Below are 27,923 nucleotides of genomic sequence, written 5' to 3'. Positions count from 1 at the left end.
GCAAGGAGATCAACCAGTCAATCCTAAAAATTAAAATGAACCCTGAATATTCATTGGAAGGACTGATGCTGAAGCTGAAACTCCAATATTTTGGCCACCTGATGGAAAGAACTGACTTATTGGAAAAGACCCTGATGCAGGCAAAGATTGAAGGCAGGAGAAGGGAGCGACAGTGAATGAGATGGTCGGATGGCATCACCGACTTGTTAGACATGAGTTTGAGCAAACTCCAGGAGATAGTGAAGGACAGAGAAGCCTGGCGTGCTGCAGTCCATGGGGTCACAAAGAGTTGGACGGAACTTAGTGACTGAGCAACAACACAAGGTTATATAGTGGTGGAAAAATTTTCCCTTCTTCCCTTCTTTGGCTGGACTGATAATTAAATTGATATAAGACAGATTAACAGGAGAAAAATGAACCTAATTATGTATATATGAGAGTCCCATAAAGATAGGAAGACTCAAAGGGCAACTACATAATTGAAGTTTATGTAACATCCTGAGTGAAGAAAAGGGGTGTAGGAGTCTGGGGGTTCAAAGTTGGAGGAAAGCCATTCATGGGAAGGCAGAGGAGATGTTTGAAACACAAGTTTTCTTGTTATGCAGACAAGTTTCCTAGATAAAAAATAATTATGGGTACAGGCCCCCTTTCCAATATAAACTTAGGTGGCTGAAGGGAAATTAAAAAACTTTTCTTAAATCTGATGGGTTTTGATTGCCTTTACCCTCAAATATTGGGTTGGCCAAAAAGTTCATTCAGGTTTTCCTGGAACATCTTATGGAAAAACCTTGAACTTCTTGGCCAACCCAATAATCCTTATGCCAAAGAGATATGTTTTAGGGTAACAAAATCTTCTCCCCTTTCAGTTGTGATAAACGTTTGGAAGAAAAATAAGATAATGTGAGGGAACAGAAAGTGACTTCGGGCTCAGTGCAGAGACCTGGTTGGGCTGGGAACTGAGCCTTGTAAAGGGCCTTCCAGGCAGAGGGAACAGCACGTGCAGAGGCTCAGAGGCAGGAATGAGCACGGTGCGTGCCGGGGACAGCGGGGAGGCCAGGGTGGCTGCAGCAGAGGGAGCCAGGGAAGGATCTGTGCTGCGTGACCCTGAGCAGACTGGCAAGGACCTGACCCCTCAGGCCTGGTAGGCACCGTGAGGGCTTTGAATTCTAAGAGGGGTCGGGAGTGCTTTCAAATTAATCAAATAGGAAATGCTAATTTGTTCCTTTGCAAGATCTGTTCTTCTCTGGCCCCAGTTACTTCTAATCTGGGCAGCTTGCGTTCCCTGGGAGTCCTGAGCAGGCCTGGCCTTCCACTGTGTCTCTCCCCCGCGTTGCGAGATACGTCTCCACGGGAATCCTGGTTTCTGCACGTACCCTGAGCAGAGACACTGTCTGCCCTTTGTCTGGACTGTCTTGTCAGGGTGTTTTACAGTGAACAGCCTTGGGAGGTAGAGCCAGGTCTCCTTCTGGAGCAAAGGGTGGGTGGGTCTATCCCATTATAAAAGGTCAGGTTCCCTGAGTTTAGGGTTCCTTCCCTGTAATGTAGCCTACTGCACGTGTAGGCATCATTTAGCTCTCTTCTCATTACTGGGTGGGATTGGGCATGAAGAATGCTGATCTCCTGCTGGATTCTTTGTTTCTGACCCTGGAGTCTTGTGTCTTTTGCCAGCACTCGTGAAACTGTGGAGGGAGACCATATTAGTTTCTAAGCTTGTGAGTCAAATCTCAGATGCTTCACAATTCTCAACACCCTTAAAATAGTTCTCATGTTGGCATCATGACTGAGAGCTTGACCATGGGTCAATGCTTTGGTGTATGTGTGTGGTTTTTAAACTTTTTTTATGTTATTTTTGGAACTCTTCACACTTCCCTCTTCCATGAAACCTACCAGAAAACAGATCTAACTGAAACTGCCCTGACCTGAGGAAAGGCAAGAACTTAGAGGGCGAGGTGAGGACATGGTCTCAGAAGTTTCTGTGCTTAAAGGCCTGATGGAGCACTGATGCAGCTTTTAACGCAAGAAACGTTAAGTGCTGTCATCCTGGGTATCTGTATTTTAAGGATTCAGACCTCCTTTGAGTGAGATGTGTGCACTGTGGGAATGGGGGTGGGAGTGTTTCTGAGAGTAAGTCAGGAGGACTGGATTCCTCCATGCCACGTCTCTCTCTACAGTCTAGACAAGCTGTGGTCCATGGACCAAATTCCAGTTTTATTGGAACACAGACACTCCCACTTGTTTATATGTGTTTTCTGGATGTTTTGGTGCTTCAGTGACAAAGATGAGTAATTGTGATGGAGACCTTGTGTTCTGTCAGTTCAGTTCAGTTCAGTCACTCAGTTGTGTCCGACTTTTCTAATGAGTCAGCTCTTTGCATCAGGTGACCAAAGTATTGGCGTTTCAGCTTCAGCATCAGTCCTTCCAATGAATATTCAGGACTGATTTCCTTTAGGACTGATTGCTTTGATCTCCTTACAGTCCAAGGGACTCTCAAGAGCCTTTTCCAACACCCCAGTTCAAAGGCATCAATTCTTTGGCACTCAGCTGTCTCTATGGTCCAACTCTGACATCCATACATGACTACTCGAGAAACCATTAAATATGTCTTGTAAACATATGAAATATGTTTTGTAAAATATGTGTTGTGAAATATGAAAAGCTATTAAATGTGTCTTATAAACCCCAAAATATTTAGTTATCTGGCTTGATGCCATCCAAGCTTTGCTTGTGGTTTGGTGCTTAGCAGAAGCTCTGATACTTTGGCCACCTGATGCAAAGAGCCAACTCATTGGAAAAGACCCTGATGCTGGAAAAGATTGAAGGCCAAAGGAGAAGAGGGCAGAAGAGGATGAGATGGTTAGGTAGCATCTCTGATTCAATGGACATGAATTTGAGCAAACTCTGGGAAGTAGTGAAAGAGAGGGAAGCCTGGCTTGCTGCAGTCATGGTGTCACAGAGTAGGAAACGACTTAGCAACCAAACAACAACATACTTGGCTCAGATACTTGTGTGGCAGATGCAATTTTTCAAACAACAAGGACGCATAACCAACCGCCCTTGAGGAGGGCTCCCCACAGCCACTGCTTGATGATGCTTTGGAAGAAGACGTCCTCTTTGGAACCTGAGAGACCTTTTCAGCCTTTCCATTTATGGCTGCAAAACAGCTTTCAATTCCTGATGCTTTTTTCCTTTTGAAAAATGCCTATACATTTATGTATCATGTTAGATTAGTCAACATTTTAAAAAACACCCTAGCATTTCTAAACATGTTAATTTTACCATGGATGGGTGCTGCTGTTTTAACATTCCGAGAATTTTAAATGCAGAGAGATTGTTTTAGGGGCTTTGTTTGAATTAATTAAAGCCTGCCATGTTGGTAAGGTAACAGGCAGGTGACTGACAAGGCAGAGGTCTGGAAAATTGGAAATGACTGCCGAATTTAGGATTCATGAAGGCAGCTTCCTAATTGGCTTAACAAACGGTCATCCGTGTGTCTATGACAGCCAGTGAAGACTGGAATAATTATGAACCATGTGTTAACCAGTGGGTTTCCAGGCAATTACAGGACTGCTTCCACTTAACCCATTATTTTGCCTTGAGGCGGAGGCATTACATCACGCTTGGGGCTTTGTCAGAGTCACCTCCAAACACTTGAGTCGGGGGAGCGGCATCTTTGGGTTCTGCTGAAGATGGAAGAGGAGTAAAACATGGACAGCAGGCGAGATACTGGAATTGTAAGGAAAAATGTTTTACAAGGCTTGACTCTAAATAATGACTTCCGATTGTTATAGGAACCCTGTCGTCATTGACAGGTGACAGAGCAAGTATTTTTCGCCCCTTTTGAAAGGGTCTGTGTGACTCCGCGGTGTGCCCGTGGGGGTATAACATGCTGGAGATGTTCTTCGAGTGATTGGCCGGTGGTTCAGTGTACAGGTCCATGTCTTCAAAAGGACATAGATCACTTAGAGCAGGTCTGGAGTAGACAATGAAAATACAGAACAATTAGAAAGTAGGAGTCAAGTGAGGGGACAGGTGGGGTGAATGCAGATTGTTAAATCAGATTCACACGGCTCATAGATTTTACCCAGCGTCAAACTTTCCCTGATAACTCAGTTGGTAAAGAATTTGCCTGTGATGCATGAGACCCAGGTTTGATCTCTGGGTCGGGAAGATCCCCTGGAGAAGGGAATAGCTACCCACTCCAGTATTCTTGCCTGGGAAATCCCATAGACAGAGGAGCCTGGCAGGCTACAGTTCATGGGGTCGCAAAGAGTCGGACACAACTGAGCGACTAAACCACCACCTCTTCCAGGCTTTGCTAGCACTTTCAGTGACACAGACAATTGAGAGGCTCAGGAGAAGCAGAGAGAAGTCTGGAACACTGAGAATGTCTCCCAGGGCCCCCTGCACCCCACAGGACATGTACCCCTGACTCAGAATACTAGGTGAGGTTCACGGGGTTACCTCACACAGTACAAAGCATTTAAATGATGAAAGAGCTCTGGTGTATGCCCCCTTGTTATTCTGTAGAATATGTGACATTCTCCAGGGACTATACCCCACAGATATTTGATGTCTTGAGTCCAAGTCATCCTATGGCCAGAGACATCCTGCTAAGGGTATTCTATAGTCAGACCTTCTTCCTAGCAAATATTGTTAGTCTAGTTACCTGGAGGTTCACTTGATAAGAAAATCAGATAGATTTACCTGCCTTCTTGGGCTTCCCAGGTGGTGTTCGTGGTAAAGAACCCACCTTCCAATGCAGCGAGTTCAGTCCCTGGGTCGGGAAGATCCCCTGGAGGAGGGCATGGCAACCCACTCCAGTCTTCTTGCCTGGAGAATCCCCATGGATGGAGGAGCCTGGCACGAAACAGTCCATGATATCAATTCAGTAGTGTCCAACTCTTTGTGAACCCATGGACTGTAGCCCGCCAGGCAACTCTGTCCATGGGATTCTCCAGGCAAGAATATTGGAGTGGGTAGCCATTCCCTTCTCCAGGGGATCTTCCTGACCCTGGGTTCGAACCCGTGTCTCCTGTGGCTTGTGAACTGCAGGCAGGATCTTTACTGCTGAGCACCTGGGGAAGCCCATAGGGTTGTGTAGAGTCGGGAATGACTGAAGCAACATAGCACGCATGCACACACCTGCCTTCTTTCCTTTTTTGGGGAGCCTTACCCACACCTACCCTCAACACACACACATACACACATAGCCAGTAAATGGACCAAAGGCCAGCTATTTAACTCCTGAAGGTGTAAAGAAGTGGAATTATTCAGAGTTAGGCAGAAATAAAAGCAATTTGGCAGCTTTCAAATAAAGGAAGGACAATTATAATTTGGGTTCCTGGTAATAAAGTATGGAAAAAGAGTAATTACAGAAAGGGTTATCACTATAAAGCGAAGTGTTTTCATTAAAAAAAATAGAAAACATTCAGATTTGGGGGGTTGTTAGTTTTCAAAGCAAATGACAACTTCCTCCTTTCTCTCCTTCCTCTCTGCTGTCTCTCTGCCTGGCTCTGCTGAGTTTTGCATGTACCGGCCACCCCCTTCCGGGTTATCATCTTGTCCTTGCTCCTTCCCCTTTTTCCTCCTTCTCTTTGAAGCTGGCAGAGATCCTGAATTCAGAGTAAATGCCCACAGAAGCAACAGTGTTTTCAGCTAAATATTGTAACATGCACAGGAACTTGCAGACTTACTGACAGGCTTTTCACTTCAGCATCAGGTGACCTAAGGTCTGTGCATTGCAATCCAGAACACGGTAAATCCTTTTAAAAATAAATTCGACTTACAGTAATATCCATAGCTAGATTTTTCTATTTTTGAAGCAGTTAGATACTTGGTTAGGTTAATAAAGGAAATCATTAAGAATAATAAAAATCAATAAAAATAATCCTTGGGGATTTTCAAGTTTCTATTCTGAATATAAAAACAGTACCTGATCATTATGGAAATTTTGGAACATATAGAGAAAAAAATCATCTATACATAATCTTATCCTTAGATTAAACACTATTATACTACTTTATTGCATTTTTCTTTTGCTTTTTTTAAGACAAAATATACGTATATATAGACATGCACAGACATGTATGTATTTATTCTCCTCTGTCCATGGAATTCTCCAGGAAAGAATATTTGCCATTCCCTTCTCCAGAAGGGAGAATATATATATATTATATACATACACCATACATAATATTACATATATACATATATACATAATTTATATAGTGTATATATTATGTATATAGACTATGCATACATATACTATGTATATGTATATTATATCCCCTGGAGAAGGAAATGGTAACCCACTCCAGTATTCTTGCCTGGAGAATCCCATGGATGGAGAAGCCTGGTAGGCTACAGTCCACGGGGTTGCAAAGAGTTGGACACGACTGAGCGGCTTCACTTACTTATTCACTTATGTATTATATATATTATGCATATACACTATTATAATGTGTGTATATATATGTATAGTATATATACTAATGTGAATATATACACTATTGTTTCAAAAATATGTTATGATAAATATATATAGTCTGCTTTAACACTGATCACTAATGTTATCATTTAAGTCTTTTTTCATCCATCATCTTTTAATTAATGCTTTAAAGCACATTATTTGCATTGACCTTTTTTGCATTTGAGATTATTTCCTTAGGCTAGATTTTTCAAACTGTAATTCATAGATTAAAGATTTTACCCATTTTTATACACTGATATATACTGCCAAATAGTTTTCACTATCTGTGAAAAAAATAAAGTAACACCAATTTCATAACTCTCAATGTTAAGAGCACCTTTTGTATTAACATCCTTCCCAGCACTGGATGTTCTCATTTTCTTTTATTTTTAATAGATAATTTGGCTAAATGTAAGGGTTCATAGTGCTGGTTAGTTGATCAGTTGTGTCCGACTGTTTGCAATCCCATGGACTGTAGCCCACCAGGCTCCTCTGTCCATAGGATTCTCCAGGCAAGAATACTGGAGTGGGTTGCCATTCCCTTCTCCAGGGAATCTTCCCAACCCAGAGCTCGAACCTGGGTCTCTTTCATTGCAGGCAGATTCTTTACCGTCTGAGCCACCAGGGAAGCCCTTATACAATTTGGCTAGACAACAACAAGACAGAATTTATTGTTTCATTGAGAATTCTTGAAGGGTAGATAATTACTTCCTAATGGATCCTTTCATGAATTATCTATCCATGGCTTCTGTTCTTTAGTATGAATGTTCTTTCTATATTCATCACTTGCTATACTGTATCAGTGGAGAACGAAATGGCAGCCCACTCCAGTATTCTTGCATGGGAAGACCCATGAATAGAGGGGCCTGGTGGGCTACAGTCCATGGGGTCACGAAGAGTCAGACACAACTGAGTGACTAAACACCATACTTGTATCAAATGCTTTTCCCACTATGTTACTTGCCTTTTTAATACTATAATTTTTTCTCTGTGACTAAGTTTCAAGTTTTTATTTAGTTAAATTATACATTTTTCTGTTACCTTGGAGGTCTTTCAAAGTAGTATGACATTTCCTCAGGTACAGGAAGCAGTTTAATGAGATTATGGTACAAAAGCATTTTTAGACAGTGAAAGACACACTACCAATGATAGGGGCAGTGACTTCTCCCGCAACTGTCACCTGGAAAGAATCTGCAGTTCTTATGGACCCACATAGGAATGTTTTCTGGTAAGGTCTGGATAAAGAAGTGTCCTTTTGCAAGCTGCCACTCTTCAGCGTGTATTTACATTTACGGCATCTTTCCATTTGGATGAGCCTCACTGAAGGTGATGACTCGCCAGGCATGGTCAGCAGCTGCCATACTGCGCAGCCCAGGGCTAGAGGCTGAGGGTGGGGGGCTGACCTTTGCGATGCCCTCTAGACTCTGCATGTAGACAGTCCATGGTTACATCCAGACTTGCCTACGTAATTTAAAGATGCTGCCTTCCTTGAAGGAACACACTTAAAGTAATTGGCTATTTCTGTCTTGCCAGAAATTCAAGGCCCCCTTTCCACTCCACGCACAGGAATTGACTTATTATCCTATGCCTTTAGTGACAACAGCTAATTGTCTCTTTCTTGCCATTGCCTGAGCAGCAGAACCGAGAATGGGTTCCAGTGAGTTGATTAGGAGTTACAGTGTCACAGGAAAACACCGAGGCCCAGTTCTTTGCCCTGGCTGTGTTGGCCAGATCGCCTCCTGAGTGGGGCCCTTCTACCATTGCTAAAACTGTGTGTAGGCTGGAACCCTGCAAATTCAACAGGACTGACTTGAAATCTCTTTGCTTAACAGCCCCATCTGTGGCTTTGCTGGCATCCATTCACAGCCGGAGCTGCAAGCTATCCCTCGGCTTAATCTGGTTAAAACCAGATAAAGAATTAGGTCAGTGGCCACTGGCTGCAAGGCAGTCTGTTTCCAGAACTCCAGCGGAACTGCGGAATATAAATAAGCAGGGAGAGTTGGCAAAGCATTACTTGGTACTTGCATTTGACTTGTTCTGGGTCAGACTTCTAGCCCTGGTTCTAGGTCTTAACACAAGAGCTCGCAGAGGGCACTGGGTCTACGTTAGCAACCAGGGGTGGTGGTTGTTCAGTAGCTCAGCCATGTCTGACTCTTTGCGACCACACAGACTGCAGTACACCAGGCTCCCCTATCTTTCACCATCTCCTGGAGTTTGCTCAGACTCATGTCCATTGAGTCAATGATGCCATCCAACCATCTCAGGATGTACTTTTCCATGGTGCCTCAGGCAGGAACTGCAGGATGCTGTTTGGGGTTTGAGGCTCTGCCTGGTAGGTTGGGTCAAACAGCCAGACCTTGGACAAGTTTCACTTTATTGTCTTTTAAGTATTAGAGCAGAGGTCCCTGACCTTTTTGGCACCAGGCACTGATTTCATGGGAGACAATTTTTCCAAAGACCAGGGATGGGGGATGGTTTGGGGATGATTCAAGTGCATTGCATCTATTGTGCACTTTATTTCAAATCTAATGCCACCTCTTATCTGACAGGAGGTACTGCTTTGCAGCCTGGAGGTTGGGGACTCCTATTAATTAGAGCATCTGAGGTGGGGGGTCTCAGAGCCTAGCAGTCAGTGCAGCAAGCTTACCTGACTAAGGCCCAGCCTTCTCTGGGATTCAGAGAAAAGGCAAGTAGATGGCTCTGGAAGGTCAGTAGGAAGGAGTTGTTGTTCATTCGCTCAGTCATGTCTGACTCTTTGTGACCCCATGGACTGCAGCGTGCTAGGCTCCCCTGCCCTCCTTCAGTATCTCCCAGAGTTTGCTCAGAGATGCAAACCTTTAAGTCAGAGGCGTGTTCCTTTTTTTTTTTTAATATGAGCTTTTTTTTTTTTTAAGATTATTTTGATGTGGACCATTTTAAAAGTTTAAATTTTATTGAATTTGTTACAATATTGCTTCTGTTCAATTTTTTGTTTGTTTGTTGTTTGTTTTGGCCACAAGGCACGTGGGGTCTTAGCTCCCTGACCAGGGATTGAACCTGCACACCCTGCCTAACTATTGGAATGCCAGGGAAGTCCCCAGAGGCTTGTTCTTATCTCCCTGGATTGGTGGGTCTGAGGAGACTAGGGGAGAGAAAACCTCATCAGAGTTTGACCTTCCCAACTGAAAAGGCTCGTTTCCATAGGCCTTAGTTACTGACCGATAGGTCTTCTGTGGAGCGCGTGTTCCAGAGTAGCGAGATGGCTGGGCTGAAGCAGTAATGAAACTATACACTTCAGACTGAGACCCGAACCCAGGCTCACCTCAGCTGGGACTCGAGCCCAAGTCTTCTAACTTCTTTCCTTTGGAAGGGACTGGAATTCAGCCGCACGTGAGATGGAACTTGAACCCACAGTCTCTGGCTTAGAAGGGGACTCGAACCCACAGTCTCCCAGCTGAGACAGTCTGGGACTTCCCTGGTGGTCCAGGGTTGACTCCATGCTCCCAATGCAGGGAATCTGGGTTTGATCCCTGGTCAGGGAACTAGATTCGGTAACTAAGAGTTGGCTAAAGATCCTGCAGGCTGCAAACTAAGACCCGATGCAGCCAGATAAATACTAAAGAAAGAAAGAAAGGAAACCCCACGTCTGATCACAGGCCTTAACGAAGCAGGTTCTTTATGTCTCAGCACAGAAGGAATTCAGAAAGAGGCCAAGTGATAGGCAAGAAGTAGATTTATTATTAATGGTATAGAATGCTTGTGAAAGACACAAACGGGCAGGCAGGAGGGCTCTGCCCTGAGAGCTAAGTGGGAAAGCAGGTTCATTCAAGGAGAGACGCCCTCCACAGAGTGAGTGTGGGCCGTCTCAGAAGTCAAGAGGCCATGAGGTGTGAGGTTGGTTAGTTTTTATGGGCTGGGTAATTTCATAGGCTAATGAGTTGGGGGGATTATCCCAACTATTTTAGGGCAGGGGTAGAGATTTCCAGGAATTGGGCCAGTGCTTACTTTTATGGTTGGCTTTGGAACTGTCATGGTGCTGGTGGGTGTGTCATTTAGCATATGCTAATGTATTATAATGAGCATGTAATGAGGCTCAAGGTCTACTGGAAGTTGAATCTTTTGCCATCTTGGGCCTGTTGGGTTCTAACCAGTTCATGTTGTATCCTAAACAACTATGTCATTCTTTTTTTAAAAAAAATGTTTATTTATTTATTTTGGCTCTTGTGGGTCTTCGTCACTGCAAGGGCTTTGCTCTAGTTGCGGTGAGGGGAGAGCTAGCTACTCTTCATTGAGGTGTGCGGGCTTCTCACTGCAGAGGCCTCTCTTGTTGTGGGGCATGGGCTCTAAGGCATGCCAGCTTCCATGGTTGTGGCACATGGACTCCATGCTGCAGTTCCGGGCTCTAGAACACAGGCTTAATAGATGCGGCACACGGCTTAGTTGTTTTGAGGAATATGAGATCTTCCCAGAACAGGAATCAAACCTGTGTCTCCTGCACTGGCAGGAGGATTCTTTACCACTGAGCCACCAGGGAAGCCCCCCTATGTCATTCATTTAAAGTTTGTGCCCTGTCCCGTTCCCTCCTGCCTCGATCAGGCCAAGCCTTGATGGGAGCTGTTGGAGGGCCCTCCAAATTCTGGAGCCTCCAAGGACTGAGCGCCAGGGCCCCAGGCACTGGCTCCTCCTTGGCCTCCACTCACTACCGCCACCTCCTGCAGTGTTCATCTGGTCTGTGGTTTCTCCTCTAACGCTCCGACTCATCTGATCTGTGCCACTCGGGCCGAGGTGGAAGCAGAATGCTGCTGAGTGTAGCATAGGAACAGTGGAATACAGTCCTGTCTTTGCTGCTCACACACCGTGGGGTGGAGGGAGGGTGGGAGAATGGGCTTTTATAGTCCTGACGTTGGGTGCCTCTCTTGGGTGGGTGGCCTTGACTCTGTCCAGACCAAGCTCTGAGCTTCCTCTGCATAATCTCCTTTTTCCTCCTTTCCCCGCCGGCCCCTTGCACTGGGACCCGGTTGCAGGGCAGTGAGGGGTGTGTGGTCAGGGGTGTGTGGAGAGCAGGGCAGGGCCTGTCTGTCCTCTGGGTCCGTGTGGCCCTGCCAGAGCCGCTTCGGGAATGAACGTCCCTGCATTATGCTCCCTTTCTTTCTCTGTGTCCCAGTTTCCACATTGGTGACAGGGAAGGGCCATGGAGTGAGCTAAATTTGGGCCTAATTGGTGCAGCTTAGGATACTGGGAGAAGCCTGGGTTAAGGAGTCAAAGAGACTTGGGTTGAAATTTTAGTTTCCTACTTAACAGCTGTGAGGTCGCAGCTGAGTTGTTTAACTTCCTAGGGTCTCACTTAACACACATCTAGGAAAGGATCCACAAACCCAGCTCATCAGATTCTCTAATGAAAACAAGGACGCATGTAGAGTGATCAGGACAGGGCCTGCCTCACCGTCTAGCCTCAATGTCTATTGTTATTTAAAGAGACATATGTGAAAAGTACTTTTCAAATGTCAGCTGCTTGATCAGCACAGAGCAGGAGAGGTGAATGGGTTATTTTGTTTTATTTAATCTTTCTTGAATTTATTCTGCTTCCCCAAAATATGGGGATCAAAATATCTTGATTATATAAACCTGCCTTGTTCAGAATCCACATGGAGTAGAACTCACGTGGCTTTTTCTGATAAAATTTAGTGCTGCTTTCCAGATTCAAAGCAGGCACTCAGTCATCAGCAGAAGGTGGCCTTTCCGTGAATTGTCATTTTCGTTTGAGTTCAGCCAGCCCACTGGGTCGCCTGCTGTGTGCAGAGGACTGTGTACGGCATGGATGAATCCAGATTCTTGTAACCACAAAGCTCACAATCTAGTAGTGAAAGAGATGTTACAAGTGCCTGTTTGACAACGTGTGTGCTCAGTTGCATCAAACTCTTTGTAATCCCATGGACTGTAGCCCACCAGACTCCTCTGTCCATGGAATTCTCCGGGCAAGGATACTAGAGCGGATTACCATTTCCTTCTCTAGGAGATCTTCCTGATTCAGGGATTGAACCCATGTCTCTTGTGTCTCCTGCATTGGCAGGCGGATTCTTTACTGCTGAGCCACCTGGGAAGCCCCTATATGACAATATCTTGACAGTAAATAACTCTACAGCAGTTCCCATTAAAGGGGCTGAGGAATTTCAAAAGAAGCAGCAGTTCCTTTGAGCTGGTAAGAAAGGCGAAGACTTCTCAAGGTGGTGGCATTTGGCTGTGCCTGGAAGTTCAGTTCAGTTCAGTTGCTCAGTCATGTCTGACTCTTTGCAACCCCATGATCTTCAGCACGCCAGGCCTCCCTGTCCATCACCAACTCCCGGAGTCCACCCAAACCCATGTCCATTGAGTTGGTGATGCCATCCAACCATCTTATCCTCTGTCGTTCCCTTCTCCTCCTGCCCTCAATCTTTCCCAGCCTCAAGGTCTTTTCCAGTGAGTCAGCTCTCTGCATCAGGTGGCCAAAGTATTGGAGTTTCAGCTTCAACATCACTCCTTCCAATGAATACCCAGGACTGATCTCCTTTAGGATTGACTGGTTGGATCTCCTTGCAGTCCAAGGGACTCTCAAGAGTCTTCTCCAACAACACAGTTCAAAAGCATCAATTCTTTGGCGCTGAGCTTTCTTTATAGTCCAACTGTCACATCCACACATGACCAATGGAAAAACCATAGCCTTGACTAGACGGACCTTTGTTGACCAAGAAATGTCTCTGCTTTTCAATATGCTGTCTAGGTTGTCTAGGTTGGTCATAACTTTGCTTCCAAGGAGTAAGTGTATTTTAATTTCATGGCTGCAATCACCATCTGCAGTGATTTTGGAGCCCAGAAAAATAATGTCAGCTACTGTTTCCCCATCTATTTGTCACGAAGTGATGGGACTGGCTGCCATGACCTTCGTTTTCTAAATGTTGAGCTTTAAGCCAACTTTTTCACTCTCCTCTTTCACTTTCATCAAGAGGCCTTTTAGTTCTCTTCAATTTCTGCCATAAGGGTGGAGTCATCTGCATATCTGAGGTTATTGATAATTTCTCCTGGCAATCTTGCTTCTAGCTTGTGCTTCTTCCAGCCCAGCGTTTCTCATGAGGTACTCTGCATAGAAGTTAAATAAGCAGGGTGACAATATACAGCCTTGACGTACTCCTTTCCCTATTTGGAACCAGTCTGTTGTTCCATGTCCAGTTCTAGCTGTTGCTTCCTGACTTGCATACAGATTTCTCAAGAGGCAGGTCAGGTGGTCTGGCATTCCCATCTCTCTCAGAATCTTCCACAGTTTATTGTGATCCACACAGTCAAAGGCTTTGGCATAATCGATAAAGTGGAAATAGATGTTTTTCTGGAACTCTCTTGCTTTTTCCATGATCCAGCAGATGTTGGCTATTTGATCTCTGGTTCCTCTGGCTTTTCTCAAACCAGCTTGAACATCAGGAAGTTCACGGTTCACGTATTGCTGAAGCCTGGCTTGGAGAATTTTGAGCATTACTTTACTAGCATGTGAGGTGAGTGCAATTGTGCGGTAGTTTGAGCATTCTTTGGCATTGCCTTTCTTTGGGATTGGAATGAAAACTGACCTTTTCCATTCCTGTGGCCACTGCTGAGTTTTTCCAAATGTGCTGGCATATTGAGTGCAGCATTTTCACAGCATCATCCTGGAAGATGGGGTAAGATTTAGATGACAGTGGAATGAGGGCAGGAGTGAATGTGGTCAGAGGCAGAGAGGGTCAAGATGGAGAGCCGTGTCTGGGACTGACACTGCTTTTTCAGTAAGTGGTACCCACTGGAGTTCTCTGTGAGAGAGATGACTCAATCTGACCTTTAGGAAGATAGCTGGTTGGGAGGAGACCGGAGTAGTTAGCTTCTGGAAACAGAGAGACCTCTACTGGAGCTGTTTAGGCCAATGAAGGCTGAGGCAGTGGGGACAGATAAGAGGGGAGTCTTGTGACAGAGGGAGAAGGACCAGGACTGGGTGACTGATTTGGATGCGATGCGATGCGAAGGTGGGCTGAGCGGTAGACGGTGAGTGAGCGGGGAGTGAGCGGTAGACGGCCACGTTGGGAGTGTCAGAGGGCCTGCGCTGGCTTGGTGGAGGCTGGCGTGGGGCGGGAGGGGTCAGACTGGGCTCTATCCAGTGGCCGGGTCAGCCACCCATCCATGTGGAGGCATCTGGCAGAAAGGGGACGATGGAAACCTGGACCTGAGGCTTGGGCTCAGGGCACCAGAGGAGGCCTGGGAGTCACCGGCTGGGAAGTAGTGACCGCAGAGACGGGGCGTTAGAGGAGATCATCCGGGCAGGTAGAAAGGAAGAGACCACACAGAGCCTTGGGAGAGGACCGCACAAGACGAGGCAGAGGAGGAAGAGGACCTGCAGAGGGAGGGAGGAGAGTGAGGAAGTGGAGCCGGAGGGGGCACTTTAGAGGCAATGAGTCTGAACCCCCGACCTCCTGCTGGCTGACTCTAGGCAAGAACCAGACCTTTCTACTGCCGTATGGGGGGACTAATGTCCACCCTGCCCCACCAGGTGTCCTGGAGGGCACTTAGTAGATGCTTATTGCTTCTTTCCCATAGAGACCTGGGGAGGCATGGGAAGAAGTAGGGAGGGGGGCATATCAGCATCCTGTGCTTTAGGAAAGGACGCTCCTGTTGGGTTACTCTTGAGCTGAGGAGATGGGGGATGGGCCTTGGCACTTGCCGTGGGTAGCAGGTCTGAAAAGCTGGTGGCCAGGAGCTGATGAATAAGGGGATGAGGAGGAAGAGAGAAGGCTCTGGAAACTCCCTTTGAAGCCATGTGGCCAAGAAGGGAGGGTGTGGAGAACCACGTGGCATTAGAGGAAGCAGGGTAAAGGGAAGGATGTCCTGGTAGTGCATCATTGAAACCCTCTGACCTCTCAGGAAGAGGGAGCTAGTTCCTGGCAGAACTCCACTTCTTGGCATCTGGGGTTGAAGCTTTTGGTGTTTATTCAGAGATGCCAGCCGATGCACTCTGGAAGGAAGAAGTCTGTCATGTGAGCCAGGGAAACTGTGGTTGGTCTTGTGAGCCCGTTGGGGCCCCGGCTGGCTTTCTGAATTAGATGTCCTGTGACCCAGTCATCTCGAAAGCCTGAGAGGAGAGAGCCGCCGGCTTTCTGGGGACTTTTCCGAGGGAAGGGAGACAGTATGCCCGGTCTCCTTCTGAAGTGAGTGATGGGGCTTCGGGGAAGAGCGAAGGAAGCGCCCAGTAGGTAGGTGAGTCTAAGAGACTTGGGGCCTTTCTCAGTTCCAAAGCCTAGTTTCAGCAAAGTGTGGGCAGTTTATCAGCTGTCTCTGCCTTCAAGCATAGCCCAATCCCAGACATTGACCTTTTCTCCTCTGTCCTCGGAATCTCAGACCTTGGTTTCTGCCACCTCTCATGGCCCAGCCCGTCTGCCTCTTGAAGGGAGTGGTTTTGCCTTTGTCTCACTCCTCAGAGAGGACAGTAGCCAGGTGGACAGGAGGGTGTGGGAGAGGGGTAGGTGAGGGGCTTGAGGTCCCTCCACCTGCTCTGAGGAGGGGAGGCGGAACGGAAGTCCCCAGAGGAAGGACTCCCAGGGAGTCAGCCCTTGAGAAGGATCTCCTTGCATGGCTGCATTCTTGCCTAAAGCCTGGTAATACTTTGCTTTTAGAAAAGTTCTTTTTTCTCCCATGATTTTAACTGTGTTTTCTTAGTTCCTCCTTCAGGTTGACCTCTGTTCTAATCATCTGCTCTTTCGTCTTTACCTCCCTTCTTCCCTTGCTCATCGGCAACTCCTCACCGCCCCCACCCCCCGCCACTTTCTTGTTTGAAGAGACAGGGTGGACAGTGGCTGTGAGTGTTGGCCCTGCAACCAGACTGCCTGAGTCAGAAATCCCAGCTCCTTACCTACTGAGGTGTACACGTGGGCAAGTACTTCATCTCCCTCAGCCTCAGTTTCCTCATTTTTCAAATGTTATAATAATATCCATCTCACTGAGACTTCCCTGGTAGCCCAGTAGCTAAAGCTTTGCATTCCCAATGCAGGGGGCCAGTGTTTTGATCCCTGGTCCAGGAACTAAATCCCAGACGCTGCAACTAAGAGTTTGCATGCCACAGCTAAAGATCCTGCTGCAAATAAGTGAAATAAATAAATAAAAATATTTTAGAAAATCCATCTCTTACATGTCATATTATGGGAATTGACTAAATAAATACGTATAAAGAGCTGAGAGTAGTGCCTGGGAGTAAGTACTCCGTCAGTATTATCTATTTATGTCTGTCTACTGTCTGTCTGACTCTCTTTTTTTTGTAAATGCCTTCAAATCCTTTTCTAATTTTTCCAGGTGACACAGAAGGAATATTAAAAGAGCCTACAGAAGTTATATTTCTAGAAATGATAAATTATATAGTGTATTTTCACTGGGCTGTGTGCTTAGTCGTTCAGTCGTGTCTGACTCTTTGCGACCCCATGGATTGTAGCCCACCAGACTCCTTTTTCCATGGGGATCCTCGAGGCAAGAATACTGGAGTGGGTTGCCATGCTTGCCTCCAAGGATCTCCCAAACCCAGGGATCGAACCCAGGTCTGCTGCATTGTAGGTGGATTCTTTACTGTCTGAGCCACCAGGCAAGCCCCTAAAGTACAGCAACTATCACATGGCTCCAGTGATGGAGAGCCCATTCTCTTAGAAAAGCTTCATCCGGGGTGGAAAGTTCACTCATTCTGCGGCTTCCACTAACGCGGACAAGTCTTACTGGAACAAGGAATAAGTAAAGTTATTAGTTCTTGTTATTAGGAGCAAATAAAAATGCACCCAACTCTTAGGTTGAAAAAAGTCAACATAGCCAAAGGACCAGATGCATGGACGTGTCTTTTGCATGAACTGCTGCTAATAAATTTTAACTTGTAGATTTTATATTATAGGCCTTTTTTTGTTACAGGTTTCAAGCCTTGATTCTTACATTCCCTGTGTTAGTCATCTCTGCTACTTTTGTGACCTTTGACCCCCATGCAGTACCTGATAAGAATGATGGCTAAGCTCACAAACTAAGCCCTTTCCTGTGTCTCTAAAAACCTTCCTCCAGGCTGACGTCAACAGCTTTGAATGCTCTTCAGTAGCTGGAAAACTACCCTAGTCTGTGTTATCCACTTCACATTTCTCTGTGAAAAGCAAGCATGAGAGAATCTGTTAGAGGCTTGTTAAAATACAGATATTCCGCCACCCCCATATATCACATATCTTTTTCTTACTTATCTACTTGCAGAATGAAAGAAAATGAAATGGGAGAAGCAGTCAATATAGATATATTTAAAATATCTTTTGGAAACTCCATTTTGAATAGAAAGTAGCATAAGATTATACAGTTGGTGAAAGTTGAAAGGAAAGAGATAGCAGTTACGATGTTCAAAGAATTCATTTTATCAAAAAGCTATCACTTGCAAGTAAAAGTATTTGACTACTCTGCACCTTGTAGTTCCTTGAATTAGATGTTTAATATTTGCAATATAATGTTATTATAGCCACAGTCGTATGGAGTCTTCTTTAAATGAGGATGTTGAGTTGAAGTGGGAATTCCCATAGGAATGTACACAGTGTATGATACATGTGGATACTTGGGGCAATATAGCTCTTCCATCTTTCTCTCTCTCTCATTGCAAGGGAGGAGGACAAGTGGGGACACAGAGTCTCACTAGCATTTGCACAGATCACGATCTGTTCCCTGGGGCTGGCACATTGCAGCCCCAAATAAAAATTTGGGTTCCAGTAGCAACAAAGAAAGACAAAATACAGACCCTGGGGTAACTGATCTGTCTGCCACCGCAGATGCTTGATGTCTGCTTCTCCAAGACCTGTCTTCCCCTTCTCTCATCAATCTATCAAGTTTGTCCCAAATTTCCTTTGGAGAAAAAAGTTACATTCTCAGTTCTAAGAGTGGACACTGATTCAGTTCTGTTCAGTCGTTCAGTCGTGTCTGACTCTTTGTGACCCCATGGACTGCAGCACGCCAGGCTTCCCTGTTCTTCACCAATTCCCAGAGCTTGCTCAAACTCATGTCCACTGAGTCGGTGATGCCATCCAACCATCTCATCCTGTTATCCCCTTCTCCTGCCTTGAATCATTCCCAGCATCAAAGTCTTTTCCAATGGGTCAGTTCTTTGTATCAGGTGGCCAAAGTACTGCAGTTTCAGCTACAGCATCAGTCCTTCCAATGAATATTCAGTACTGATTTTGACGGGTTTGATCTCCTTGCTGTTCAAGGGACTCTCAAGAGTCTTCTCCAGCACCACAGCTCAAACAGGACGCTGATAGGCTTAAGCTAATAAACAACCCTGGCTAGATATTAGAACCAGTACGGGACTATTTTTAAATATCTGTGCATGGGACCCACCTCTCAGAGCAACAATATCAGAATCCTTTGAAGGGGTGCTTGGCTTGAAATCCAATAACATAAGCCAATCAGCATATCCCATTGGCTCAAGGATGGGCACGTAACCCAGCTCAAGCCAAGTCGATGCAGCAAGTTTTCATTTTATGCCCTCTGTTCTCTTTGAATTTTTATTTCTTTGTGATTATATTAGTTACATTTGTATAGTTAAAAATAAGTTAATCTCTTTTGAAGTTGCTTCTAAAAGTATAAGATGATTTTAAAGTATATGTCATCTATTGTTAGAGTACATTTCTTTAGATATACAAATCTGCATGTTAGGAAGAAGTAAGAAGTATATTTTAACTGTGCCATGTATCCACAACCTCACAATAATACAGAATAGGTGTGAATAAAATGTTTTAATTTTATGTATGAGAAAATGACCCCTGGAGCTTAAATCAGAGCTCAAGGTCAGGACCAGCTCATGGGATGGAGAAGCTGCAGGAGAGCTGGCTCCTGACTGTGGAAGCCAATTGCTCTTTGTTCTGCTTTTCGTGTTTGACCTCAGCCTTCTTATCTAGCAGCTCTAATCTGATCTGGCCAACAACTAGAGAGGAGAAAATCCTCAAGGATTCAGCTAAGTATCTTCAGTTGCTCTTTTTCAATCAGATGTTTTTCAGTTCGACTTGGTTCCCAGATAATCTTATGAAATTAAATTTGCATGATTTCTTTGATTATACTTCTGCTAATGTACTCATTGTTCAACTTTCAGGCCCCGGCGACACAATGACCATATTGCATTACTTCAGAAATTATGAGTAAACACAGATTGTTTTAGAAGATAAGAGTGTTAACTTTTAATGTCTAGTAGATTTGAGTGTCAAGTCATTTGTGAAGAATATTTGACGTGTTATTTTCAAGTCATTTGTCTGAAGAAAATTGGTGCAATTTTTAAAATGTAGAAGGACATCATAAGACTTGTTTTTCTCTAATACTAAGGAATAAATGAGTTAGTTTCTTTAGTTGTGGGTAAGATTTTGTTCATCATCGTTTCTTATTTGCTACATTTAGATTCTGTTCTTTGGGATCATATGCTAAAAAAAAATTCAAATCCTCTGTTATCATCATTTATTTTTTCAAAAGCCAATTCTTTGTTAAAACTCTGCCCAAGCTACTTCTGGTTTTAGAGCTTTAAGTTTTGCACAGAGCTTTCAGGATGCTTTCATGTATGGTTATCCATGACCATTCTGTCAAAAGAAGAAATGTGGATTTATGAAATGCTGAGTTTCATTCTGTTAATCTTTAACAGGCACTTATCACATGCATCCATACTCAGCAGATTTTAAAATGTTGCATCGTTGCTTCTCCTTTGACAGTTTATCAGAGGAACAGACAGTAAAATGAAATGAGTTTGTGTAACATTGTTAGTGTTTAGGAATAGCAAAATAACCAATATATGGACAGGAAGAAAAGAAAGATTTAAAAAATCTGAAGCCTGGATTATCCAATGATGAGTGGGTGTCTGAAAAAGAGAGATCTGGCTACAATTAGTTCAGGACAGAAGTTCTGACCATCAGCCCGAGGAGCAAAAGAAAAATTAGCAGACTTTTCATCTCAAGGTAATGAAGCCACCTAGTGGTTTGTTAGATAATTTAAGGTTATGTGAATGTATAAAGTGTCTTGCGAATTGATTGAATGGGTCTCTATCACGCATGAATAGGACTCTGATCGCTTATCATTTAGTCCGGCAAGGAGGGTCAGTTTCATTGAGAAGAAGCACAGCGCTGCTCTGTGTAATCTTTTATATATTTATAATCTTTTTTAAAATCAGAAAGGACTTAAGTTAACTTACATGAAACTACAATGAGAGAGCACAAACTGGAAGAGAAAAAAAAAAATAAAGATATAAAAAGTAGTAAAAAACTTGTGTTAATTCAAAAATGTTTTCAAGATTCTGTACATTTTCCATGATAGGACTCAACGTTTTCAGGAAAGCATGGGAACCGTTCAGTTATAAAAATTCAGTGTTCAGAACAGTGAAATAATTTTTGAGAAAAGCAAAATCCTACCTGATGTCAAGAACAGAGAAATGTTTCTTCTGAAGGTCCTCACCAATGAGATGCTGCCTCGTGCCATGCGTAATATCCTCAGTCCTTGTAATAGAAATCAATCCCGAGTCTTGGAATATTGTTTCGCAGCTGTGCCTGCACAGCTTCGGAGGAGAATGTGCACCAAGCTCTATTTTTAGGACTTGCCTAAAAGCATTTGATCCTCATAATAAGCCCGAGAGGAAGGCAATATTATTATCCCATGCTGCAGATTAGGCCAGTGACATGCTGTCACTTTATGAACCTGCCCAAAGTTAAGCTCTTAATGAGTAATGGAACTGGAATTCAAACCCTCTGTGCTCTTTTCCAAGATGCTATGTGTGCTGAATGGCACATCCAGTGAAAATGGCAATGCTGTACTGAATACTCAGTCTGTAGGGCCTTGGATAGGAGTGCTTTAGCACGGTGCTAAGGACATGGTGAGGACTGCGCGTTTCTGAGATGACCCAGTTACGTTGCCCTCCAGTGTCACAGGCTTCACCCTGACTCTAGCCTCTGCACACTCATGCATACGCATGTGCATACACACCTTTGATCAAAAATGGAGGACCAGGCAAGAGAACTCAGATTCACCACTTCCCGACTAACAAAAAACAGCTGAAATTCATGAACTTTTCAAACAGTTTTATTTTATTGGAGTACAGTTGATGTACAATGTTGTGTTAATTTCTGCTGTACAGCAAAGCAGTTCATTCATTTTATATAAATATATACACACACATTCTTTTTCGTATTCATTTCTATTATGGTTTATCACAAAATATTGAATAGAGTTCCCTGTGCTGTACAGTAAGACCTTGTTCATCCATTCTATATATACCAGTTTGCATCTGCTAAGCCCAAACTCCTAATCCATCCCTTCCCACTCCCCTCCCCTTGGCAACCACCAGCCTCTTCTCTTTGTCCGCAATTCTGTTTCTGTTTCATAGATAGGTTCGTCTGTGCCATATTTTAGATTCCACATATAAGTGATACGCGAGAGTATTTGTCTTCCTTCCTGACTTATTTCACTCAGTGTGGTCATCTCTAGGCCCATCCATGCTGCTGCAGATGCATTATTTCATTCTCTTTTGTGGCTGAGTAGCATTCTGTTGTGTATTTGTACCACATCATCTTTACCCATTCCTCTGTCAATGGCCAGTTAGTTTGTTTCCATGTTTTGGCTATTGTGAATAGTGCTGCTGTGAATATAGGGGTGCATGTATTTTTTGAACTATAGTTTGGTGAAATTCATGACCTTCTGATGGCTTTGTACCTTCAGATACAAGATTTAAAATGCAATCATAACCAAATATGCTCTGTTTTGCTGGTTTTTCCTTCATAGAGTGGTATCTATAAATGTTTGGGAATGGCAGCTGAATTGATTTCTCTTAACCAGTCATGAAAGTTGATTAGGGATGAGCAAGGCAAGCCTGGCATCACTGAAACGTTTTCAGTTACAGGAGTCAAAATGCCATATAATCTGAGTCTCAAATTGAGCATTTAGAATGATGCTCTTTTAAGCTGTACTTTAGCATAATTGTGTGATTAATTTCTTGCGAAGCAGAAAAGGTATACTCTATAAAATGACTTTTTCATATAGATAAGGCTCCTTGAAAATAAATTTCCATTCTGTTTAAAAGAAATCCGTAGCTCAGTAAAGATTCTGCTGCTGCTGCTGCTAAGTCACTTCAGTCATGTCCGACTCTGTGCAACCCCATAGATGGTAGCCCACCAAGCTGCCGCGTCCCTGGGATTCTCAAGGCAAGAACACTGGAGTGGGTTGCCATTTCCTTCTCTGCAGTAAAGATTCTAACGTTTCTGAAAGATTTAAGTCCTGTTTGAGGAGCTGAAGCTCAATGCTTTGGCCACCTGATGAGTAGAGCTGGTTCATTAGAAAAGACCCTGATGCTGGGAAAGATTGACAGCAGCAGAAGAAGGGGACGACAGAGGATGAGATGGTTGGATGGCACCACCGACTCAATGGGCATGAGTTTGAGCGAGCTTTGGGAGGTGGTGAAGGACAGGGCTGCCTGGCATCCATGGGGTTGCAAAGAGTCGGACACGACTGAGTGACTGAACAACAACAACAAAGATGACCTACAACCCGTAAGGGTGAAGTATTCAAAAAGGTAACCTGTTCATAGCTCTGCTGAGCGCTTGAAAATCTATCCTGTCTTGGGAATACAAGTGAAAGAGAGCAATGCTGAAATACGGTAAAGGAAATATTGGCTGGAAATCAAGAAACTTGGGATTCCCACCTCCACTGTATTCTGATAACAAAGGAAGATACAAATTCTTTGGGTGTCATTTTTTCTCAGACACTTCTGAGTCAGACCTGGATTCAAATACCAATTCCAGTACCTATTGCTGCTGCTGCTGCTAAATCACTTCAGTCGTGCCCGACTCTGTGTGACCCCATAGATGGCAGCCCACCAGGCTCCCCTGTCCCTGGGACTCTCCAGGCAAGAACACTGGAGTGGGTTGCCATTTCCTTCTCCAATGCATGAAAGTGAAAAGTGAAAGTGAAGTCGCTCAGTTGTGTCCGACTCTTCGCAACCCCGTGGACTGTAGCCCACCAGGCTCCTCCGTCCATGGGATTTCCCAGGCAAGAGTACTGGAGTGGGGTGCCATTGCCTTCTCCGGTACCTATTAGCTGGATGATATTATATTAGCTAGGTAAACTTTCTGGGCGTCAGTTTATTTATCTATAAAAAGTCTTTAGTAATACTGTGTGCAGGTATTTTATATATAAAAGCATGCAGGTATTTTATATATAAAAGTTTTTTATACCTTCAATCTTTATAACATCCTTAAATGGAATATTCACTGTTGTTATCCCCACTTTATAGATGCTGTCATTGTAGTTGGGAGATTAGATAATGTGAAGAGGTTAATTAGGATAGTTTCTGAAGTGTGTTACGTCACTGGTACATAGCTGATATCCCAGACATGGAGGTGATGTATTCCTGCTGACTTCATCTCACCTAGCTCCTTTTCTCCTTTTGGAATATGCCTTGAAGATTCGTGAAGAGGAGAACCACACGCATTAACAACTTAACTTTGGGAATTAGATAGAGATTTAGGCCAAAGTGTAAAAATAAAACTGAAGTTTAATTTTTCCTACAGGAGTGGCAAAAACTCAATTATGATATCTACACCCTGCGACAGATTCGAAGGGAAGTGAGAAATAGATGGAAACGCATTTTAGAAGATTTAGGTGAGTCTAAAAGTGACTATAAAATGGCAAAAATAACCAGTTGTGGTTATTCTTCTTTACTTTTTCCAGCCTGGTTTTTATAAAAGGAATGTCAGTAACTGACTGATTAAGGCTACTGTGTACTAATTGTTTTCCCAATGCCGTCCTCTCTGTATCCTCCAGCATAAACATCTGATGTTTCTCTTATCATCAGCCCTTGTCTTGAGGACATTTTTTGCCATGTGTTACCCCATCTGTCTTCAGTATCAAGTAGCACAGGGCAGTGAAATCATATGGGATATTCATTCAATCAAGATCATTGAATTTGGGGGCACTGTACATTGATTGATTTAAATGGAATGATTGGCCAGTTACTCATAGCTTTATAAGATAGAGCAGATTGGGAGAAATATTATTTGTAAGAGAGACAGCAAGTACCTGTGGTATTAGAGTAGCTATTGGGTATTGTTTTTTCTTAATTCTGCCAGGGTTGTAATTCAGTAAATATGACCCTCACATTATAAAGAAGCTTGTTTTCATGTTCAGAAAAAAATGAATTTATCAATTTTGAAGTCTTCAGTCCTTCTCCTTTGAAAGAGAACATTACACCTTGGCATTATAACTTCGCAAATGTGGGTACCAAGTTGCTATCCCTTGTTGCTTATATTATGCTCGTATTAAATCTATGAGTCTTTTAGACCTTTGTACAGTAATTTAGCCAGCCAACAATATTGCCCTAGGGGAGGTAACCTGGGCTTGGAGGAGTCTGGACCTGAAGATGACCATTTTGCAGGTTGAGGGGGCAAGTAGGAATTCTGGGGACAGAGGAGGAGGTGAAGACTAGGGAATGGGAGGAGGGTTTCCAAACTGAAAAAGTGGGTGGCAGGCCGTCAGTGGGTGAGTAGCAGAGGCTTAACTTGGAGGGAAAAGTTAACAAAGAAAATTTGATACGAAGAAACCGCAAAAGCATTTTAATTAAAGACCCGGCCAACCTCACTGAGCTGCAGGGCAGCAAAGGGAGTGGTGCCTTGGGCTTCAGCTTTCTTGTATTTGCTCCAAAGCCATCGACGGGTCCCCTCACCCCTTGCAGGTCTGTTGTGACTGCTTCACATGAGGGTTTAATTTCTTTACACAGGTTTTCAAAGAGAAGCAGACTCTTTGTTGTCAGTGACAAAACTGAGCACCATCAGTGATTCTAAAAACATAAGGAAGGCTCGGGAAATACTGTTGAGACTGGCTGAAGAGACCAGTATTTTCCCAACCAGTTGGGAGCTCTCGGAGAGATACCTCTTTGTTATGGTAAGTGTCCATCTGCTTATTTTTTGGTAATTTTTTAAAATTAATTTTTATTATAGTTGCTTTTGTCCTTTTGGAGGGTGTCTCAGATGATAAAGAATCCGCCTGCAATCCAGAAGATTTCAGAGACCAGATTCTATCCTTCAGTTTGGGAAGATCCCCTGGAGAAGGGAATGGCAACCCACTCCAATATTCTTGCCTGGAGAATCCCTTGGGCAGAGGAGCTTGGCAGGCTATAGTCCATAGGGTTGCACAGAGTCAGACACGACTGAAGCAACTTCTCTCACATAGTTGCTTTTAAATGTTGTGTTGGTAGAACACTGAGTAGAGTTTCCTGAGCTATACAGTAGGTTCTTATTAGTTAACCTAGTTTATGAATAGTATCAATAGTGTGTATATGTCAATCTCAGCTTGCCAATTCATCCCACTCACTCCCCTTTCCCTCTCGTTGGTGTCTATACACTTGCTTTCTATATCTTTGTCTCTATTTCTGTTTTGCAAATAAGACCATCTGTACCATTTTTTAGATTCCACACATGTGCATTCATATGTAATATTTATTTCTCTCTTTCTGACTTACTTCCCTCTGAGTGACAGTCTCGAGGTCCATCCACATCTCTGCAAATGATCCAATTTTGTTCCTTTTATGGCTGAGTAATCTTCCATCGTATAGATGTACTGCACCTCCTTTACCCATTCCTCTGTTGATGGACATTTAGGTTCCTGATTTTGCTTTAATTTTTTGCTTCTCTATTAGTCCATAAACTTACTCATCATTCTGACCCCATGAACTTCACCGTGGTATGAGGTGTGGGAGATGGTGCTGGCATCTTATGCCTTGGTGTTCAGTAGCCAGCACATCATAATCACTTGGAGGGCTTTCAAATTTCATGTTTCTGGAATATACTTAGACCAGTTGAGACTTGGGTTGTAGTTCAAGAATCTGTATTTTTCAGCCAGTTTTGTTGGGCAGTCAGCTTTTTGAGCTATTTTGGGGTCAAAGAGATGTGAGAAATAGTGGGTATATAGCCTAAGATTGAGAAATGATTTGAAAGGACTCTAAGAGCAGGGGAGTGTTTCCTGGAGAATGTAAGTGATTAAGGAGTGTCTCTAAATTTGTTGAGAAAAATTTAATAAATGTTCTACTCACTCATTGTTATTTCTAGATGGATGTGATTTTTAGATGAATTTTTGCCACAGACATGGCTTTGTTTCCATTTTGATAGCACTTTTGTTTTTAATTTTTTGGCAGGACCGTCTCATTGCACTTGATGCTGCGGAAGAGTTCTTTAAAATTGCCAGCCGAACTTACCCCAAGAAGGCTGGGGTCCCATGTCTGGCAGATGGCCAGAAAGAACTGCGCTACTTTCCTTTTCCAAGTCCCTAAAGGAGAAGCCACGAGGCAGAATGGGAATTCTTCCACTGGACCTCAACAGCCAACCAAAGTTGGGCAAATACGTGCAAACAAGAATGAGCAAGAAGAGAGCTAGCTAAGAGAAAAAGGATTTTGAATCCTACTAAAACCTAAGAGTTTGGATAGCTGGTCATCATGAAACTATATAAATGTTGAGGTTGCATTGAAACATCCTGGTGATTTGCATCAGACTTGGTCAGTTGGCTGTTTTATCATGGGTGATTAGATTCTATTGCCCCCATTTTGGTTTTGGTTGTATAATGAGCTTTGACCACTGATCCTATTGGGAGAATGGGGTATTCCAGTTAATAAGATTACTGGAGCCATCATTGAGCCTAAATATGGATTACCAATTTTAAAATAACTGTTATATAATATAGGCTAACACCAAAACACTACCAGGCATGATGCGACCTTCCTTGATTTTGGAGCACCTACATATCCTTGGAGGTGTTTACAGCATCAGTTGGAGAATATCCAGAAGTTTAGGTGTACAAAATAATAGAAATGTCTAGGAGTGCTGCTCAGGAGGGAGCCCTAAGTAGAATGATCCCAAGCAGAACTCCATGTAAAAAGCTGTGTCTTCAGTTGTGGTACAGGCATCTCAAATTCTTAACGTTTTTGAGATCTGGTTACCTCATTTTTGCATAGTGTCCAGTTCTGGGCCACAAGCCCCTGCCTGATATTTTATCGGGGATATTTGACCTTCACTGTCTTCTCTTCTCTTTAGCCTATTTCCAGCTTATTGACTGAGAGTTTACACCTGCCCAAAGTCCTCTTGTGCGTATTTGCAACTCTGTAGGCCATGTTGTATTGAAGAAAGTCATTGCTGGACTTTCTTCCATCCTGAAGATGATTTTCAGAATGGAGCATTTCTATCAATAAGTTTGCCACAGGTTGAGCAGCTCAGCTTCAAAAGTTAATAGCCCTTTAAGCAAGGAGCTTGTCATGAAATCAGGGTTCATTGTATTGAAAAGAGCATTTCAGGTTTATCAGTAGATTGCTGAAAATAATGGCAATATTATTACTTTTACAGATTTTGCTTTTCTGACTTCAAGTTTAAAAGTAACTTGTATGTAGTCTGTGCAGGGGATTGTGACTTGAAGATTTCCCTACCCCAAC

The 27,923-nt window shown here is 43.7% G+C and overlaps 1 protein-coding gene across 1 annotated transcript in view; it reads left to right on the top strand.

Moving 5' to 3' along the window:
- The window catches only part of MREG (melanoregulin), a 68,029-nt gene extending 41,255 nt beyond the window's left edge, over positions 1-26,774 (top strand). Inside the window, exons 3-5 of the mRNA XM_068969356.1 lie at positions 24,022-24,112; positions 25,227-25,390; positions 26,640-26,774. Of these exons, the coding sequence (XP_068825457.1) occupies positions 24,022-24,112; positions 25,227-25,390; positions 26,640-26,774 (390 nt within the window). The remainder of the gene's footprint in view (positions 1-24,021; positions 24,113-25,226; positions 25,391-26,639) is intronic.
- Positions 26,775-27,923: the final 1,149 nt, after the last annotated feature.

Source organism: Capricornis sumatraensis, chromosome 3 (genome assembly GCF_032405125.1).
Source record: "Capricornis sumatraensis isolate serow.1 chromosome 3, serow.2, whole genome shotgun sequence".
Lineage (NCBI taxonomy): Eukaryota > Metazoa > Chordata > Mammalia > Artiodactyla > Bovidae > Capricornis > Capricornis sumatraensis.
Note: the sequence above shows the minus strand (reverse complement) of the source record. Positions and strands in the feature narration are given on the sequence as shown.